This window comes from Zeus faber, assembly GCF_960531495.2.
Source record: "Zeus faber genome assembly, chromosome: 6".
Taxonomy (NCBI): domain Eukaryota; kingdom Metazoa; phylum Chordata; class Actinopteri; order Zeiformes; family Zeidae; genus Zeus; species Zeus faber.
Window position 1 is genome coordinate 30535092 of NC_137201.1, and position 21968 is coordinate 30557059.

At 46.6% G+C, this 21968-nt stretch overlaps 1 protein-coding gene across 1 annotated transcript in view; it reads left to right on the plus strand.

The window, feature by feature from the left end:
* The window catches only part of LOC307231531 (metabotropic glutamate receptor 8-like), a gene marked incomplete at its 3' end in the record, with an annotated part of 159710 nt that overhangs the window by 121790 nt on the left and 15952 nt on the right, over positions 1 to 21968 (plus strand). Inside the window, 1 exon segment of the mRNA XM_080002286.1 lies at positions 10461 to 10661. Within this exon segment, the coding sequence (XP_079858412.1) occupies positions 10461 to 10661 (201 nt within the window).

Sequence of the window (21968 nt, forward strand, 5' to 3'; positions counted from 1 at the left end):
AGAACATCTTCACTTTTAGACATTATGGTAATAGAACGTTGGCCATAATGTCTAAAGGCTATTGCTATTGTTTGCGGCCACGCGATGGGTGTGTGTTGCTCTCATATCCGCCTCTGCCAACTTGCGCAACTAGCTTTGATAGTGATGGGAATTTGGGCGCTCTTTAGGGAGCTAGATTGTTTGGCTCAGCTCAGCAAATGGCTCTTTAGTACCACTTCGGGCTTTTATACGTCAGCCAAATTTAGCATTGTTTTGAGCTATGATTGGTATGCGTGCACATAGTATATCACTTAAAATATTCAACATAATTATACTAAACCTTTTAATTTCCAGAATACCACAATTTTACAATATGTTTGGTATAAAAACCTTAAATAATGTAAAACAACATTTAAAGTTTTTCGTCATATTGATGGTTACAGAATAACTATCCTATTTGTATATCAAAAATCACACACTACTAATGAAATAGTATGGTTAGCAAATAATTACTATCTAAATAATTGAATTAATTCATAAATGTATTTATTATAATATTTATGTCATATAATAAAAAAATATAAATAATAATTAAAAAAAAGTTAACCTGTAACCTGTGAGGTTGGACATCAGGCTGGACATCAATCTGCAATGCAACTCTTTAAACATTCTTTAATCATCAATAACTGCTGCAATAACTCTGACTCTGACAAGAGCACAGCTTTTTGTTAGACAAAACCACCCCCAACCCCCTCTTTAGAGAACCACTTTACCATGTTTTGGTCTATAAACAACTAATCACTAATCCAAGAAGAGAATCACCACGGGTGAGTTCAATATACATCGAACCAAACAACATGTACATGGAAAAACATAAACATAGAAACAAACAACAACATGTACACTGAAAAACATAAACCTTGAAATGTATCGACAAAACAGAGTTCATTACGTCCAGGAAAACTGTAACAGCACTTGGGCAGGTGGTCTCTTCCTGTCATAGTTAGGGCAGTAAATGAGGGAGGAAAGCAGAGGGATGCAACCAGGAGGGTGTTCATGGGTGTGTTCAAAGCAGGTGCTGGTGGTGTGTGTGGGCCTGTGATGGGTCCACCTGTGTGTGTGTGTGTGTGCATGTGTGTGTGTGCGTGTGTGTGTGTGTGTGTGTGTGTGTGTGTGTGTGTGTGTGTGTGTGTGTGAGTGTGATGTGTCCACCGGTGAGTGTACGGGACTTTTCCCAATTGGTTCAGGTGTATGAGGTCAGAATTATATCGTAGCGCCTCCAAGCAGCGGAAAGGGCCCCCGAAGCCACCGCTGAGTCCCCCAGCCGTACAGTCACCCCACGACCGCAGGAAAGCCCCGAGCACCCCGCCCTGCAGCCACAGGAGACCCCCCAGCCCCCAGAGAAGCCGGAAGCCTGCGGAGCAACACGGCCCCCGAGTTGCATAACCCCGGTCCCAGAGAGCGCTCCGTTAAAAGGGCAGGCCCGCCCTACCGCAACCTGCCAGACGCCCCACCCAGCCGCAAGCCCTGAGCCCCCATCCACGCAGCCAAGCGCGACAGCGCAGGACACCTGGATATCAGCCGCCCCCCCAAGAGAGGGAGGGGATAAGCCGTAGCACATAATCAACATAATCTACGCTCTGACCTTTCGCAGTGAATTAATCCTCCATTGTCCTGGTGCTCGCTCTGAACTCACCCGGTATAAACCTCAAGAGGTGGAGAGAGTTCTGTAAATTTGTTATGAAGTAGGTGTCGCCTGATGTCGCATGAACAACTGTTGAGGCAGGGCCAAGACCAAGTACTACGTAGTGATCACGTGTTCTAAAAGTAGGGTTTAAAGGAAAGACCCAGAAGGACTGAGGAATGCCGGAGAATTCACCATTAATACTTATAAACACTCTGAAAAGTAAGGGGGGAAAAAACAACATGTATAATTGAGTAGTTGTAATCTGTTGCTTCCATTTCAGCCACATAACTAACATCTTAATGCAGGGTGAGAGAGAGGGAGAGAGAGAGAGACTGAGAGAACGAGAGAGAGGCAGAGAGACGGAGGGAAGAGGGTTGGTACTGGAAAGTGGTGGGGTCTGTACGGCTGGAAATAAGAGATATACACTAGATAGAGAGAGGGCTGGAGGTAATGGAGGGTGAGAGCCAGAGCGATGGAAACGGTGAGGGAGAAAGGGAGAGAGAGAGATAGAGATAGACAGAGGAGTCTAGATAAAGAGGGAGAGATGAGGGGAGAGAGAGATATGGGATGGAGGGAATGGAGATATGGATGGATAGGGAGAGGGCTGTTGGAAATGGAGGGAGAGGGGGAAAGAGTGAGTGAGTGAAAAAACAACTTTATTTAGCACAGGTGGTATCTCATATCTATCTATCTGGTGTCCAGTGGCACAAGCACAACAAACTGGAAGACAAATCAATGAACAAAGCAATTAATAAATAAATACATATTAGTAATAATGATAAAGTTATCATCATACTAACAATAATTCAAATTAAAAAATCCAAGTAAAATAAACAATAATAATAATAATAAACCACATGGGTGTTAAAATACACCCATCTATATCACCACACCAAGTAATCAACCAAACATAGTGCAAAAGGTCACATTTCCATCTGAAACACAGGAAAGAGGAGGCGGGGGGAGAGGGAGGGAGAGAGAGAGAGAGAGAGAGAGAGAGAGAGAGAGAGAGAGAGAGAGAGAGAGAGAGAGAGAGAGAGAGAGAGAGAGAGAGAGAGAGAGAGAGAGAGAGAGAGAGAGAGAGAGAGAGAGAGAGAGAGAGCGATAGAGAGCGATAGAGAGGGGGTATGGGGAGGCGGGCGGTGCAGATGGATGTGCGTGCTCGCCGCCGTCTCCCCCCAGAGGCCAGGCAGGGATTGGGCACGCTCGTTACTTGTCATTAATTAGCTTAATTAAATATCCATGAGACACAACAGCCTGGGGTCAGAGGGGGGCGCTGTCTGCCTGCCATCACCCGGCAACCACTGCAGCCCCAGCTCACCTCCTCTCCTGCCGCATAGAGTGGAGAGTGGTGTGTGTTCCCTTTTGAAAAGTCACCCAATACTGGAATTAAACACCCCCCCCCCCCCCACACACACACACACACACCTCCACCCGCACCCCCCCACTCCCATCCCAGATGAGTGAACTGGAAAGATCGATTGATGTCTCCCCCCCCCCCCCCCCAGCTTCCTTGTGACTGGTGATGTCATAATCTGCTCCTCTGGCAAGTTGAGGTTTTCAATAGACTCACTCACTCACTCACTCACTCACACACACGCTCAATCACTCACTCATTAATATGACAATGAGAGTGTTAACATGCAGGTTGCTCCGCCTGCACCACCCTCAGGAACTCCGTGCGCTGATTGTAGTTTGGATTAATGTGTTTTCCTCTCGTCCAAAGTCAGGCTGAGGTCCTCACCCAGGCAGGAAAAAGAACCTGATTAACGCAGCTCTGTCTGCCCCATATTTCCATTTTATCTTTTGATGGGTTTTGTTTTGTTTTTTTCCTCCCTTGCTTTTCCTTCGGGCTCTACTTTTTTTTTTTTTTTTGGGGGGGGGGGTGTTTCTCAGCGTGTGGGTGTAACAGCGCCGGCAGGTCGGTGATGTCTGGCCACGCCCGCGCTCTGCCACCGGGCAACAGACCCACGTCGCGCACGCTCTACAAACGATTTATCGTCTGAAGATAAGTAAAACCTGCGTGGAAGTGGAGCCGCCAGTGAGAGAAATCTGCATTTACCGAATAAATAACCCGTAAACCGCCAATCACCATGACAGTCGACCCTTCAATCAACTTATCACCATAACCTTTTATACCCACACTACGGACCTAGTATTACTGTCCGTAGTGTGGTGTTGAGGCAAGTTTCAAGGGCATTTCACGACCTCTCGAGGGGTTTAGAGCCCACCACCGTAGACTTCAAGTTGTAGAAATGCCCTGTGCATGATCCATGTCAGCTTTCCGTAGGTTTTTCACGTCCATATTATCTTTCCCGCTCTGTTGATTGTAATCTACAAATGGAGCTGGTGGCCTTGAAGCCGGTGCTTGGGGTGCTTGGGACGGGTGAGTCAGTCGTTCATTAACCTGCTTAAATCCTGATGTCGTCCTCTGGTCCCTTCAAGTTGTGACATATTGCTGCGGCGAGGCTTCACAGCGAGCTTCTCTTTGTGTATATATTTTTTTCCCAAACCCCTCTGAGCTTCGCCCTGGGGCCAGGAGTTATGTTACCGAGCAATTTCTTTTATTCAAGCCCATAACAGCCTGCCAGGCGTGTTTCCCGCCCGGGATCAAATAAATCTACCTGGAGGCCGAACAAACTCTGTTTACCCTTCAGACGGGGAATCATGCATATTTGAAGTGGTTCTTCCGCGTCGTCGAACAATCGCGTTTTTTCGGCCAGAGCAGCAGCGGGCCGGTCCACTTCCTCGAGTATGTCCTGAGATATGTTCTTGAAAATGAGCTTGACTCTTCACTGTCGCTGGGCTTTTCACAACTCTAGCGAAGCCCCAGGTCTCATGGAGCCTGCGTTCGCTTTCATCTCCCTGCATTCGACCGCTACGCAAAGGTCCTGTTGAGACCGGGGAAATGGCTGCAAGTTGCTTTTCTTTTTGAGCCAAACTATTCCGAGGGGTTGCCGTTAGTATCAAAGGCTTTCCTTCCGGCGCTGTCATTACGGGGGGGAAAGTCAAACCGGCTGTCAGCGCTGGGGGGCGTGTGGGGGGGCGGTAAGAGCCATCGCCGTCGTGTCACTGTCCGATCGAAAACAGGAAGCAACCTGTTTTTAGCTGCAGATATGGAGGCTGCACTGCCCTTGAAATTGACCTCGGCCGTTGAAACGGGAGGTGGAGTTCCGCCGGGCTGTAGCGGGAGATGGAGCGCGCGTGTCCAGCACGCTGAAGTGCCATTCCTCTGCCTTTTTGGAAAGGTGTGCAATATTGGGCCGGCATATACGTAAGGACGGACCAAAATCCGTAGTTACCGAATGTGTCGACGGAGCAGCCGCAAACCAGCAGGGAAGATGCTTCCTCCCCTCTGATGTGCCCCCGGAACGGACACCTTTGGCTTTTTAGTTTACTGCATTCCAGCAGATAAGGTGTTGGGTGGACGGAGGGTGGGGCTGACGGAGGGACGGGTAGATCGATAGATACCCATCTCGGTTGGAGTCCACTGCCCTCAAACACGGCATCAGCCGGAAAGCAGCTCGGTCAGACGAGCTGTCGGCCGTGGGATGTGAAGAGCGCGTGTTGCCCCTTCCCGGTGACTTACCCAAAGAGAATTCCCTCAGAAAGGTAGCGGCCGCTCGCTCCGTTGGACGTGCGGATGTCCAGGGTGGAACGGCCGTGTTGCGTTTCGTGCCGCGTCAGCCTCGTCCGCCCCGGGTTGGCCGCTCTCCCAGTCACGGGAGAGTGGCCCGGCCACAGTTGTCATGGCACATTTGTTGGTTTAAACGCTCGCTAAATGTTTAATTTGTCGATGAGTGAAAACACAAAGCCGTCAGCCGCGGGACTTACTTATAGGGTTATCTAGCACTGTGCCACATCCCCCGTCCCCCCCCCCTGCTATCCCAGGTGGAGACCCATCCCATTCCCTCCAACGATTAGGACGTATTAGCCCTGTATACGACCTGTCAGTGATGCACGACTGACCTCATTAGTCTTTGGCCGGTTTTCTTCAATGGCAAAATGCCACTCACATCATCCGTCCGGGGAATGATTGTAATCCGCATGGAAGACGAGTCACATTACATCATGTCACACGCGCAGCACTTTGGAGATGTGATTTAACCCCCACCCCGTGGTTGTTTGGATCACACTAACATATTTCTGTAGTCAAGGTTTCCACCGCTTGTTGTACAGCACGGACCTAAAAGTGCACACGACAAGATGTTTCTATTTTTTATTTTCTGGCCCGTTTAAATAACATCGACCTTCTTGGTTCTAGTACCGCTACTAACTGAGGGGGTGCGAGAGAGTCCCCAGGAATGCCAAAGCCCAAGAAGACCCAAAACACGTCAGTATGAGGCAAGAAGATACTACAGTATGTAAGGCTTTAGTAAAAAAAAAATTTTAAAGACCCTTTTCTCATCCGTCAAAATCATTGTTGACCGGAGGTGCATGCAGACCTCTTGGATCTATGTAGTATTTTGGGTGCGGTATGGGCTCAGCGCGGCACTGGACTCTGCATCAATCGTGTACACTCCTGTGGGTCGTAACCTAAGTCACCCAAGGAGAAAACAAATGGGACCGTTGCGGGAAAAAGGCGGGATCGAGCCGCGGCGGAAGCAAAGTTCTGCTCCGGGCGTGTCTCCTTACGCTCGTCACCCCAAAGCAGAGAGACACCTCCGCGGGGGGAGCCCAACACAGCCTCGGTGAGTACCATAAACAGTCGGCCGCGTGACGATAACTCATGTAAATATATGCAGCCTCGTCAGACGCTTCTGGATGGTTCTGTCGACGGGGCGTGTTCCCCCTCCGCTCGGCTCGTCGCGGACAACCCCTGTAATTAGTTTGCCATTTATCTAATTTCCAAATCTAATTGAAACAGAAGCATGCCTCTGTGCCCAAGCAATATGGCAAACGCGAAAACAAGCGCGCCCTTGCCCAGGCGGAATTACATTCTCGCCGGTAAGTGTTGTTTAATTGAAACGCCAGTAGGTGCGACGAGGCCGTCCTTCAGGCGCGTCGTCGCACATCACTTCGGAGCGATGAAGCGTTCCGTCCTCCTCACATCGCTCATCCGGGCCCCGGCCGGGGCCAGGCCGCCAGAGAGCGGGCGCTGGGCACCGCGGTGCGTCGGGCGGGGCCCCTCTCACCAGTTTTTTACAAGCCCCCCCGAGGTCACTTTTCCGGGAGGAGTTTGACCATTTGTTGGACTTTTGTCGTGTTTAATATTTGACTGCATGGTGTACGTTTGCTACGATGGGTGTTTTGGCTTCTTTGGAGACTGTCTTCCTTTCTGCAGTTCCTCTAATCGCTCGTATGAAAGACAAATCAAACTTGTTGCTTGTTACTCCGACAAGGTGAAGCGGGAGCTGTGTGCTCCTCGGGTGCGACCGAAGAAAGAAGGACGGTCTGCACTGGAGCTCTCTGGGACGCGACGCGTGGACAACGTGACCCACGGCTTTGCCCCGGGCTTACAGTGGTTTCCCTGCTTTAACGATTAGGTTTATTTTGTTTCCTCACTTCAAAGACGCCATTCGTTTTCTGATCCTTTTCCCGGCGTTGACATTTCCCTGTTGGGTTTGTGCATTTCCTGTTTTTTTTGTTTTTGGGGGTTTTTTTCTGATACATTGGCGATTATTATAGAGGGCTCCACACGTACGACTCTGAGTCATGCGGCTGAGTGAGGAAGATGTTGAGGTGACTGATCCTGCGCCGCCGCCGCGCGAGGGTGTTAGTTTGCTTTTTCAACCGTGGCGTTGTGCGAAACCATTCTTTTGACACAACAGTTGAACAAGAGTCTCGTTCAAAAGTTTTAATTAAGCTGTGACTGAGCAGTTGCTCTGTGCTTTGGCGTAATCCATTCCAATCACAACGTAGACAGTCTCAATAGATGTCTATACTGTACATTACATTACAAACAATTAGATTAGACTGATTGTTATTTCCTCGTGTAAATAGCGTAACAATTACACAAATTTGATAGAAAATGTAAAAATAATACTGCAGGAATGGCAACACTACAGCACGGTTGTTGTCATCGCACATATTAACGTGCATGTAAAATATTTACATGCATGTTAATCTGTTCGGCGCCGCACAAAACCATGCGAGAAACAGCAAATCCTGAGACGCGATGGAATTTTACAAGGTGTCAAACACCTCAAACGTCTCAAAAATACAGAGCGCGACTCAACCAGGCAAAGAGACGCCCGTCGCTGCACGCAAACCGCACCGCCCTGCGTACAGCCCGGCTGCTCGAAGGGCCTTCCGAATCCAAGCCTCCATCGCATGGGTCCTCTCCCGCCCTCCGCCCTCCGTACAGGGTCCCTCCGTCTCTTCTCTGCAGACGGATCATCGCTATTTACGATCCCGAGCCGCTGTTGAATTAAATTGGACTTTATTTCCGAGTTCCTATTAATTCGGGAATTCTGTCAGATGACAGAGGGCCCAGACAAGCAGCAGGCTAGCCACGCCCCCTCCCCCTCCCCCTCCGCCTCCCTCTCTTTCTCTCTCTCCCTCTCTCCCCCCGTCTCACTCACTTTCTCCTCTGGTTTTGGCCAAAGGGGCAGAAGAGAAGCTTAATGACTTTCATTATGATGATTCTTCATTAGAAATTGTCGGGGACTTAGTGAGTTTTCAAATAAAGATTATGATGTCTTTCCCTCTGTGTTATTTCATCATTACCAACGAGGCAGAATGGAATTGTGTGGTTTTTTTTTTATTTTTATGGAAAACTTTTTGCTCGGACAAACTCAGGCGTCAGGGAGACTCGTGGAGAGTTTTTTTTTTTTTTTTTTTTTTTTTTTTTTTTTTAATCTAATAGACCTTCCAATATTTACTTTCACTTTAGGAAAGAAAATACTAGTAACTTCCAAGGCCATAAATATTCAGTTCAGAAAAAAAATATATATATAAAAAATAAGAGATAGCAAGGTGAGCTGCACACTCATTTTAAAATGCTGATTTGAATGGAATTGAAGATCAGTTCGTGCCAACAGTTGTCCTTTGAATCCTTTGAATATGTTCTATTTAATCAGTCAGTGACATTCACTGGTGTCTCCTCTTGGCTAAGCCAGGATTTACCAACCCAGAAATCCCTGACCATCAACAGCAAAATAACCAAGTGCTATCTTAGCCTTCGTATTTGCTCGATTTTGAAAATATTTTTCCGATTTTTGAATGACCCGCTGGAGCCGCGGCGTGGCCAGAATCAATAGATTCCATAACGTTATCAAATCTGTCCGTCTCAGGTGGACAGTTATCTGCTTTTGGGCAGTGATTAGAGGATCTCCAAGCCCGTCTTTCCCTAAACCGGGTTTGTTTCCTCCGAGCAAACCGCTGCCCCCGTCCAACACTCCCCTCGCCGCGCGTCGACTGATATTACTCATCCTCAGTGAAGGCTTTGTTTGTCAGAGGCTTTGGAGATAAGCCTTTGACAAATGGCTAATATTAATGTAGATAATGCAGGTTATTTTGTGGCGGCGTGGGTTGAATTTTTTTACACTATAAAGCTCAGCTCGTCCCAGAGCAAGCGGCTCCTTGGTCGAAGAGTTGCGATGAAGCAGTGTTTCACGACGGAACATACGATTTCCTGCTGCAGGCTGCCATGACTCACGGAGACCCTGGTTAAAATTCCGCAGTCATAGCGAATACATTCCGAAACTCAAACATTTAAGCAATCAAAGCAGCGATTGTTGGATATGAATCTTGGAGATGGCCTCGGAGACGCTGCGGCACGGCAGATTGAGCCGTTCGGCGCCGCTTCCTGCGAGGTATTTGTCAACAGACCTTCAGATTGGTATTCTGCAAAGCGACTGTGAATCAAAACGAGGAGGTTTTAGTCCCCCATCAAGGCCCCTCCAAATGATTCTTTCAGCTTACATTTTTCCTCGTTTTTACACTTTCATCCTTGTCCGGCCCTGGACTGAAGGACACCTTCCTGCTCTGTTCACTGTGAGCCTTTGACTGTGATAAGAGAAATAATCGTTGGTTTGGCCAGATTAATTAGCTAAATCAATTTCCCTCCAATTATACAATTAATTTGTAGAGTTTATAAGTAAGATAGAACCGTACATTTGTTATTTCAAAACATATAGCGTATTCAAATCATTATTATTATTATAATTATTATTATTATTATTATAAAGTTCTTGCATATTTAAGTGACCCTTCTGCTTCTAAATCTACATATACTGTTTGTTATACAACATGACATAATACAAGTTGTTTTATGTTATGTTGTATTTTGTTATGTAAATATATATCTCAATCTATATACTGTTTGTACAGTATATTTATATTGACATAACATAATGCAAGATAACATAATACATGTTGTATTATGTCATGTTGAATAACAAACTGTATATTTTGATTTTCATAAAGAATAATGGGTTGGGCACAGGAGGAATGGCGTTCCGCTCTGGTTCCTAGTGGGCTGACGAGCCCGTGCGCCGCACCCCTCTGCAGGACAGACAAACATTAAGAAAGCTCCCTGTCCGGATCGGACCAATCAGCGCCGCAGGGGCACTGATTCAGCCGACTCGTGGCAGCTGGGCAGAGTAAGGCAGCCATGCTGTTGTCTGCAGCCGCGACTTAACCACGCCCCTTGGTCCGCCACAATTATTATTATTATTATTATTATTATTATTATTATTATTGTTTTGATGTAAGCAGACAGATCTTTCAATCTCAGAAAATGTCTCTGTATTGTTCTACAGTACATTTTAAGATATTGACTAATTCTAATAGATATCTTCATGTTCACAACTCATACTAATGTGGTTGCTTGTGTCTTCTCTTCCTCCAGGGCTGGAGAAGGTGGGCAGGGACTCCAGCTACGAGCAGGAGGGGAAGGTGCAGTTTGTCATGGACGCCGTCTACGCCATGGCCCACGCCCTGCACCGCATGCACCGCGACCTCTGCCCGGGCTACGGCGGCCTGTGCCCCGCCATGGCCAACGTCGACGGCAAGGAGCTGCTGCTCTACGTCCGGGCCGTCAGCTTCAACGGTACGTACCAGTTGATCCAGATCTGTTTGTGCTTATAATCCAAGTTTCGAAATCGTATAAAGGATGGGAAAGTGCTACAATGGTTGGATTTCATTTCAAAGGTTCATAGGAACTGAACCATTAAAACTGGCCGTTGGGAAACCTTTCAGATAACCCGTTTACATTATAGGGCCTTCATTATGCAGTAATCTGGAAATTACTGCATAAAATTGCCATTACCGAGCAACATAGCAGTAAAAATGTGTACTTTTTCAATACTGATTGATAATGATTAGATACACATTCATGAAAATTGAGAGTAAGCGAGGATATAATCAGATATATGTGAGTTTTAAGACAACAGCAAAGCAGTGATCAAATACATAGTAATGTAAACAGTACAATCTCTTTTGTTATTAGTGAGGCGCAGCAGTTACTAGGGAATGTCCTTTGGTTACTAATCTATCGTTCCAATTGTCTTGCTTCCCACTGCTTATTGCCCACATATTATATGACGTGGTCGGCAACATCATAGTCATATTTATCTTGGCACGGCCTGCAGAATTCACATTTACTTTTAGCATTGGCTCCATGAACAAAACCAAACAGAACAACACACACCATCAGCCCAGCCCCTTGTAATTGAACCAAAAAGAAAATACAATCCAAAACATATGTGGATGTATTTCCATCCCCCTATTTAAGAGACAATTTTAAAGCACATGGTCCCGATGGAGCAGGCTGTAGCTCCCGGACGTTCTGGAAGCGGCTGAGAAGATGACGCGAGGAACTCTTGAAGTACGACCACAACAACAGACCGTAAAATACCCAAAAAGCACAAATACAAAATACAATTGACTAAGTGACAAAAGTAGAGTTTTCCACCGTGTTGTGCTACCTGGGGAATTAGTCAGAGAGCTTTTTCCTCAAATTCAGCTCTTTCTGTAGGGAGACAGAGGGGGCAGTTTTGGGGAAGCAATTTAGAATTTCTGTGTTTTGGCAGTCGTTTTCCAGCGCGCCAGAACGGAATTTTCGTTCGGGTTCTACCTGTGACCTCTCCATCAGTCCCCCCCGTCCCTCAACCACGTCAATCACTCCCCTGTCCCTCTGTCTCCAGACGTCACCTTGTTATCCCTGCTCGTTACGCCGTTCTCGATCTACCTCCTCCACACATCTGCAGTATCTTTTCCGCCATTTTCTTCTGCTTTGACGCCTTCTTTTCTCCTCTCGCTCACCCACTTCTCTTTTTCATCTCTGGTCTTGCGGTCAGGTCATATTTTCCTGCAAAAGTCAAGTCTCCGTCAGCAGGAATTTCACACTCTGATGAAATTCCCAGGATGTCTTCAGGGACTCATTATTACTGCACGCGCTCAGGCCCTGCTTACACCTGGCATTCACCCGGGTCTCCTGTGATCCCATCCTAAGTGGACGGCTCTCAGTATGTCTGTTCACACCTGGCATCGAAATGCGTCTCCACATGCGTCTCGAGGAACCACTTGTGATCTGATCTCTATATTCCTCTACGTGCAAATAAATACGTACTGCACATCATTTGCATTTGCAAAGACCAAATGAATTGGAGTGGAGTTTTTTCTCCTTTAGACTGCAGGGTGCCGTACACGCCGCGCGCCAGTTTTCCTCCGCTACCATTTTAGATGTATATATTTTGGTTAGGTTCCTACTTGCATGAAACTATTTTTTTTTAAGAAAACTGAGTTAAGGGACAGTTCTGTTTGAATGAGGACCGTGAAGAGGGAGCGATCTCCGGTATGCTAAGCGTCCCTGTGAAACGAATAAAAACAGTGTCTTTTATTTTAGATGTATTTATTTTCGTTTGTTTCCTCCTTGTATGAAACAAATTTTTTAAACGTAACTGAGTTAAGGGACTGTCCCGCTAGGATGTGGACCGTGAAGAGGGAGCGATCTCCGGTACGCTACGCGTCCCTGTGAAACGAATAAAAACAGTGTCTTTTATTTTAGATGTATTTATTTTCATTTGTTTCATACTTGTATGAAACACAACTTTTAAATTGCAACTGAGTTATGGGACAGGTAAAAACAAAGTGTGTTTTTATTTTAGATGTATTTGTTTTCCTCCATTTTTGAATTTGAACAAAATAAAAAACCTTCATCCCATGCCACGTTACGCTTGTCTCCCCGTTGCTTTCCGTTGCTATGGGACATCATTTAGTAAAAGCTGGATGGTTTGAGTAAAAACTTTACTTCAGGGCTTAATTTGTGCCGGATCCTGCCGGAACATGTTCCGGGACCTCCCAGATTGGGACCGGCACCTTTATGATTGGATCCAACACCTCCGCACAAGCTGCGGAGCTGTGGCTCGAGCTGGGAGCGCTGCCTTCCCTGTTTCTCCAAACAAAACAAATAGAAATAGTGTGTTTGTAGGTTATTATTTTTTAGGGCTGTACCCGACTCTTTGACACACAACAGTGTGTTTTAACTTTACACCTTCATAGGGAGCGAAACCAGTGCGTATGGAACGCTATGGAACGAGGCCGTGCGTGACGGGGACGCTTCCTCTGTGATGCTCCCCGGTCACCCCCTCTCCATGCGTTATGCTCAGAAAATAACCTTAACAAGTCTACGAGCCGTAGCCGTTCCTCTGTGCACCGCCCCCACACTGATTTTAGTTGTTCTATTTGGAGGAGCGGGGCTCGTGTTCAAATATTACACGTATAAAAATATTTTCATGATTCCCTTTTTTATAATTCCTCATTGAAATGTTATCCCTGTGCGTTTTGTAAGCTGCTATCTGTTTTATCCTGTTATTGTAATGCCCCCTGACTGAAAAAAACAAACAAAAAAAACAACAACACTGCTCCACTTGAAGAATCTCAGTGGAATGACTGGTTTCCGACTGATGATTCGATTCGTTGACTTTCTGGTTGCAGCCCTATCTGTTTTGTATTTATGTTTCCTTATTGAACGAAACAAAAGAAGCCCTGTGTGTCCCGTGCCGGGTCACGCATGGCAGCTTTACCCTCCCCCGTGCGTTCCGTGCATACCTTCCGTGACTTTTCTTCCCCCGGACTCGCCAGATCGCCAACCTCCCTGTGTCCCGGCATTTCCTGATTTACAAATTAAGCACTGCTTTACTTGAAAAGAATAAATCCTGCGTTTGTGTAACTGGGAGACTTTTCTCAATTTCCTGACACCATGACGGCACTGGCGCACAAATGAATGCGTACTTCTGCTTATGCTCAGTCGAGTAGGCGGTCCTTCAATGTGGCCCAGACCACCTCCAGATGTGGTCCGAGTGATCGGATCTTGATGCGTCCTAGATGCGGTTTGGGCACTTGTAATCGGATCACCAAAGATGCATGTTAACGCCAGGTGTAAACGGGTCGGTCTACAGAAATGGTCGTCCCTACGTGCGATGATGTCCACCTCAGCACAGTTTTCAAGTCTGATGACACCTTTTCCTAATTTTCAGTACTTCTGCAGTCTGACCAGATAGAGCTATGACACACAATATGACACATCATTTGACATAGACTTCAAGACAGTGAAGGTTGAATATCAATACTAACACCAGGAATTAATGTTTTGCAAGCAACAGAGAATAGAGGTGTATTTAGAATAAAATGATGAAAAGTGAACGTTTTATGGTTAAGAATGATCAATTTGCTTGACAGTAAGTAACCTGGTAACAGTCGAGGGGCGGTCTAGGTAGCTACCGCAGGTAGTAGCTGGATGTGTTTAGTCCAGTCATTTAGATCGAGCTGGTGCCAGATGTATTTGCGTATAAAAGCAGTCGGGCTTTGAAGAAGAAATACTACAGTCTGCTGTGTAAGTGTTGCCTGAACGAACCCCAGCTATGAATGAGGGTGGACACTTTAGGTTACGGCCGCTCAGGTGAGGAGGGGGGGCGTGGACACATTTTGCTGTCAGGGTCAGAATACTGAAACGGAGGAGACGGAACGGTGATTCCAGTGGTTGTTTGAGTTTATCGTCAGATGCTTGGCTTGGCTTGGATGGTGGTTGCCGGTGTGAGCGGGTGTGGTTTGGTAGATGCGTAGGTGCGTCGCGAGGAAAAAAGGCTTCGGACCCTCCACCACAAGGCGACGGGGCCGACATTTGAAACTAGAGCCTCGAAGGGACAGGACGCGCCAAACCGGAAACATCTGGTCAACGGGGTAAATAATATGATATGGATTCGGTATGGATGCGGTTGGATCGTCATAAGGACGTCTTTACAGGCGCAACAGGACAGCGTCGGCGCCCCGAGGCGTGTCACTCGGGCTGAGGTTTGACAGCTGCGTGTGCTCTGACCGAAGAGAGCCTGAATCCTCCGCCGCACCAAAGACACCTGAGGACGGGCGGGGTGCACCGCGGACAGCGGGGAAGCCGCCCGGCCTCCGCTTCTTTGGCCGAACGACGTTGTGCTAGCGCTCGGCATTCCCACCCCTCCCTTCCGCTCCCTCCCTGATGGCGTGTCGCTGCGAGCGCCCTGTGCCGACGGCGGATCGGAGCACAACGTCCTTTAGCTCTGATGTCTTTGTCCCCCAAGTAACTTCCCCTCGGTCGGCCTGATAAAAGGTTCGGCGAGGTCGGCGTTTGTTTTTATCTCAGATTTTATTACGCCGGCTTTTAGCCTCAAGGCCCGCCACCTTGTCAAAGCGCGGCGAGCTCCATCAGGGAGGCAACGGAAAAAGCGATCTGCGCGCGGCGCGGCCGGGCCCAGGCTAGGAGGGAAATTGCTTTCCTCCTTCGTTCGGCGCAAACGGTTTTTCAGTTGAAGTCGGTGTTTACTCAGCTCCCCGCGGGGCCGCCACTGATCTGACACATTCCCCGTAAAACCTATGTAAAGAGAGCCATGATTAAAAAAATACAAAACACCCTAATCCCCCGAGGTCGACAATAACCAGGTCCCTTAACGAACGACGGCGTGAGAAAAAAAAAACCCCGACGCAACGTGAAAGGGAAGCCGACGCCTGGACACGCTGGAAATATGGAAATTACGCGCTCACAATTCAGACAGCAGCAAAATAAAACAAAGCGGGGTGAGCGGGGGGACCCAAATCCAAAGTTAAGCACAGCAAACACAGACTACAGTACATTTTGGGATTTGCATGAGAAATCTCTCGGACCTGTTTCTTGATTTACCCGCATTACTGTCTCCTGCTTCTGCAGAGTTTGGTAATTAATTCCGGCGTGTTTGCGTCGCTGCTTCTCAAAGCTGTTTTTCATCATGTTTTGGTTTTCGGGAGTGTGAATGTGTCACCGCGTGACTGCGTGTGATTAGTGAATACGGATGGCGATGTCTGTCTCGCTCTCAATCTCTGTCTGTCTGTCTGTCTGTCTGTCTGTCTGTCTGTCTGGCTCGTATTGTTCCGCCGGGCAAAAGAAAGGAGGTTTTGTTTGCACTCTTCAAAAAAAAAAAAAAAAAAAAAAGGTGTTTCTTCTGAAACGTTTGAAATTGCTTGGTAATGAAAGTTAATGCGGGAGGTGGGGATCTCTGGGTTTGAAGGTTAATCAAATGAGGAACGAAAGCCCCGCTCAAAGTGCCTGGGACACTTGACATCTCTGCAGCTGCCTCATGAGTCAGTGTTTACCTCCAGGTGCACAGCCATCACGGTGGGGCTGATGAGCGCTCCGTCACATCCCTGCTTGTTTATCTCCGGTTTACAAAACTGAAAAACAGACACACCCGACTGCTGGAGTTTCGTCGAAATGCAAACGTGGGTAAACTACATTGGTGCTTCTCCGGGGGGCTCAAGGCTTTTCCCGGGGGCTGAGATCCCTCAGACTGCTCCTCCTCAATGTTTCACTCTGTGCCCAAGGATCCTGATTCCCCTGAACTAAAACAAAATACTAAACCCAGAGCTTCTGTTGTTCTCTCTAATATTGTGAATATGACTCCACATCCACCCGTAAGGAATACACTGTGACTGCGTTGTGACTGGCAGCCACAATCTTTTTTTTTTTTGGCATATCCAGATTGTAATCAGATTGCTTTTATCAAGCAAAAAAACAAAAAAAACAAAAAAAAAAACAGATGGAAAAATATTTTTTTCTAATCAGATTCGAACCACCATGCGTAGGTGGCTTGAAATTCAATTCAAATTGAACTGCCAGAGACGCATCTCCGTCCGGCCACTCAAATTGAAATTCAAAGTGTCCTCTCCGCAACTCGTGCATCACATCTCGCCGCATGGTGATGTTTGCAGCGACACAGGGCTGCATATCAACATCCTATCACCTGCTGTGATGGCGAGGATTTCAGCACCAGCGATCACAGCTTTCACATCCCAGTCCTACCACTTCCATTACGGAAGGTATGACATCATGCAAACGTGAGAGTACCGTTGAAAATCAAAAAGAAACTCAACAATAAGTACAGAGCTTGTACAGAATTACAAATAGGACAATATTTTTGATGATATTATGTTAAAAATATAATACCCCAAGATCAGTATAAAACACTTAACTACTGGCATATACTTGCACGTTTCTCAATATATACATTTTAACACCCCTTTAAAAACCTTATTTCTCATTTAACCAATATAATTAGTGTTGCGTCAGTTGCCGCCTCCTGACCACTGAAGCGTTGCTTTACGGCCCCTCCCAGTCCCAGCACCGGCTACACAGCTGGATGCCCGTATGGAGTCTAAGCTGCTGGGACTCCGCTGGTGCCCAATCTATGGCCTTGTAAGCAGTGAAGCCTTCTGCTCTCTGTGATGGATCCAAATCGTATTTCCATCCCTCCTCTGCCTCCCTCCTCTTCTGCCCCCCCCCCCTAATGTTTTCAAGTTTTAAGTACGCTACAGTCAGATCTCTTACCAACAAATCGATTATTTGATTTGATCTAATGATGTGGACGTTTTTATGATTACTAATTGACATTTCTGCTGTTCTGTTAGTTTGGTTTTAACTTGGTCCTGCTGCCACTGGGTCCTTTTAAACAAGGGTGCTTTAACACGCCTGCAGTCTTTACGTGTCTGCGTCCCTGGCCATGCTTGTATTATATTTGCTGCTGTCATGCCTCTCTTTTATAAGAGCATTCAAAATCAATAGACTCTGAGGTTTTGGTTTTTTTTTACTCCCCTGATGCCAAATGCAGTGATACCTTTGCACCGTTCATCAATAAGTCAGTCTGTCACTGCCACGTTTTAATAATGTATGCATTTCGATTTTTGGATAATATTGCATCTTAGACCTGAAATGCAGTGCATACATGACAAGCGCACTCCCTCTGTGGTGGTGTATATCTGTGCCTTGAATCACAAGCGCTGAAGGCGGAGCCCCTCTGGAAGGCCCCTCATTTCGTTGAACGCTGCAATCGTCTCAAAGTTTTAGAAATTCCAGGACTCCTTTTTTTCTTTTTTTGTGTTGCCAACCTCATTTAGAACAATGCTCTTAATATTGTGAATGATGTTCCTGATCCTCCTCTCGAGTTCAGAAATAGATGAAACCTCTACTGAGGTCGGCTGTGAACACGGTGAACATTTTGAGAGCTCTTCACCCAGAAAGTGGTGAATATTAGAAACACATCTTCACACCCACACATCAAATTACAATCAGTATGCGTCGCTCTTCCCCTCTACCTACACCACATTTGTATGAAATTACTCACACAATAAAACTTTGATCCACTGGATATACTGTACATAATCGGATTCCTGAAGGAATTTATTCATATAGTCAGACCCCTGCCTTTTACGATTCACGAATTGCTCAATAATATCTGGCTAAAATCTGGCAAAAAAATGCATCGGCGTGTCGAGAAGGTTTAGTGGCGAAATTAATTTGACCCCCCTCTCCAAACATAACCATATCTGCAGAATAGCTTCTCAGGACTTGGCCACTACATGACATTCATGGTATTATATATTTCTATAATATATATATTATATATATATTTATATATATATATTTCCTGTCATCTCCCATTCGGCATTCATGCAGGGTGCAACTTTTCTTTTCAGTCAAAGCGTGAACGAAGAAGCAGAACGACAGACAGACAGTCGTTTGATGCAGTGATTCTTCTTGGCCGTCTTGGCGCCGACGGAGCATCTGGATCTGGGTCCGCTCTGGACGGTGTTCAGCCCAAATTCAAGGACGGGACATAATGTGTTTGTCAGGGATGACAGATCCTCCCGTCCCAGCTTTCTACCACAGCGTTCGCTGCTTGGCCCTCTTCTATTCACTCTCATCGGCCTCCATGTTCACGCAAACCCGTCCAACGCAATCAAAATAATAGTTTTAAGAGAGTGGGGTTGCTCCGCTATTGCTCACTAGAAATCAATTATTGGATGTCCTAAATGTAATTGCTGCTGAGATCCTTATAATTGGAAGCCAAAAATCTGAAGATTTCACAGTAACTTAGGCATCTTTCTGTACGTCACTGATCATTGTAAAAACACATATTTTTATATATATTTTATATATTTTTTTATAATAATAATAATAATAATAATAATAGTAATATTTTTTCAATTAAGGAAAGTGTTCATGATAAAAATACTCCCCTCTCCAAAAATGTCAAAATAATCATCCCTGCATTCTTTACATTTGCTCATTTGTACAGACGTTTGCAAATGGCCTCCAACCACCTCTCTTCCAGCAGTAGTCCTGGCATCATCATCATCATCATCATCATCATCATCATCATCATTATAGGAACTGCCACTATACAAAGTAAAGCACTATTTGAAAAGTGTGAGATGCATGTCCACCTGCAGGTCCTGCTTTGTCGGGCAGTTGTACCTTTGATGTTGATATTGAGTTGCCACCCGTGCTACATGAAAGCTCTGGAACAAAACCGTCAACGAAACACAACATTCCAAAGCCAGAGAGAGTCACGGCGGCAGAGTGGAGGGGCCCCACTTCAATAGCGTCTCCGCCATTATAATGCAGCGCCGGTTCGCCTCCCTAAACACCTCCTCCAGTCCCGGTTGACGGAAAGCCAGCGAGCCCTTGACGGCCCAAAAAGAAACACTTGAAAGGCAACATCAAAACCCACATGAAGAAATTCGACATCACACCCAAAGACACGGGGATACATGGCACTCTGCAGTCGTACCTGCAGGAAATCCATCCAAGAGGGAACCAAGCGACAAGAAAAGAATCTCCAGCGCGCTGAAGATGACAAGAGACAGGTTTAACCCCCGAGGTGCCGAGTCCCCGCCCTCAACACAACACAGCACAAGCCAACGGAGTATTTGAGTGCGTAATGTGTTTGTTTTGTCGTAAAAAAAAAAAATAGAGAGAGAAACAAATTGACTCGATACAAGAAAGGGGAGAGGTTCAAAGAGAATATGAATGGGCCTTTTTCTTGCATTTCTTGCTTTCTTCATGACATTAAAAACCCCTCAACCAGAGTACAAAAAGAAGCTCCGACTCCTATTTCCCTTTATGCATCAGCAAGACACTCAGTGAGTTCATACGTATCCGCCAGGTTCTCTTTTTGAGAAGCCCTGGGGGGGTCATCCGGAGCGGCCGCCTTCTGACGAAACTGAAATGGAAGCCCACGCAAATGAGCTGTTGATTTGGGAATCACGGCGGCAAAATGAACGGAGAAAATCCTCTCCTGATACTTTCTCACACGCGTGTGCTTTTTCTGACTGTGTTTTAGACGCCTCACACACCCATGCACATGTCAGACTGAGTTATGGGCTCCTCTATGGGCCTGGATGCATGTTTGCGCGGGTGTGTGTGTTTGTGTGTGCGTGTGTGTGTGCGTGTGTGTGTGTGTGTGTGTGTGTGCATGCGCGCACTTAAAAGGGCTGACCCTATGCTTGGTTGAACCTGTGCCACAGCATTTAGAACACACCCATCAAACCTAAGCACATACATCACACTTAGCATCATTTATTTCCCTCTTCCCGTCCCGGGCTCGGGGGAGCGCAGGGTCGAAAGGGGTCATTACCCATAATTCTCAGTTTGAAATACAACGAATCAGACGTCCGGGGCGGAAGCGACGTTCTGACGGGGGGGATCTCGCCGGCGGCCGGGGGCTAATCAGCGACCCGAGCGCGATCCCTCCCCCTCCCCGCACTCACTCAAACATACGCTTATTTTTAGGGCCGCGTCGGGGGGGGGTGAAGGAGGAGCGGCGCTCGCGCTAATGTCAGCGCGGGCGATGATACGCCGAGCTGCGAGGAGTCACTGTGGGCCGCAGCCCCTGCGATTGCAGGAGCGTGGGAGGTTGGGCGCAGCCGTCAGGGACATTTCTGTGATTTTTGCAGACAAGGAGTGCTTACTAAGAGGCCGTGAATCATGTGCTTGTTTGGAGGGGTGGGAGCGTGAGTGGGGGGCGGGTACGACCGGAGTTTACCCCGTGGAGCCCAAGAAGAAAGGCCCCCGCCAGCCCTCCCCCCCGATGCTCAGGAGGGAGGGGCCGGAATGAACCACTTTCACAACACCCCATGCGGCGCTCACCTGGGAGGGGGGGGGGCCCTTATCGCCCAGGGCTTCTTATTTAAGCGCCATCTTGCGTCGATTGGAGGCGCTTATCCCCCTCGCCTGACCCTCCCTCCCAAAACGGTTGCTGTTTGGGGCCCTTTATTTGTACTTCTTCACTGGTCATCATTGTTTCATGGAACAAAATACATCCTCTAGTCCTCTGTAGATTTCATCATTCGAGGTATTTTGTTTGTAAAAAAAAAAAGTATCACCTGGATGCAAAAACTCCCACCTGGATGCATCCCTACTCGGATGTGTTCTTTATACATATTGCAGCTCCATTTAAGTTGATGGAAAAAGATAATGGTGCTGCTGCTGTAGACGTATGGTTACTGTGTTGAGTGCTATACCATTTTAATTTGTACTTTTTTTTTCACCACTACATTTATCTGTAACACGTTGCTACTGCAACTACTATCAGATTTAACTAAAGGTATTTCATTTTAGAGCCTGAAACCGTCTCATCTCAGAGGAAACGTGAGAGAAAAAGCAACAGCGAGTTGCCGGTGATTGCTTCGACTCTTCTCGCGGCGTCAACAGCCCAAACAATAAGTTATAGATTTCCGTTTATTAGGTGTTTTTTCAGAAGTACGAGCCAAACCAATTTGTGTACCAAAAACAATGTAGTAGTAGTTGTACATTTGGCTACTCATTAGTGTTTTCGGAGCTGTGGTTTTCGTTTTTTTTGCGGTACTTAATTGTGGTTTACACCCAGAGTCAAGAAGATCATATGTATGTGAGGTCTGTAGAGGGAAAATCCAATTAAAATGAACAAAAGTGACCAACTGCATTTTGTACATTGGAGAAAAACGGATTCCTACTTTTATGGTGAGAAATACAATATTATTTGAAAATGACATTACATTAAGTTATAACTTAAAAATAGCATTGTATCTTAAT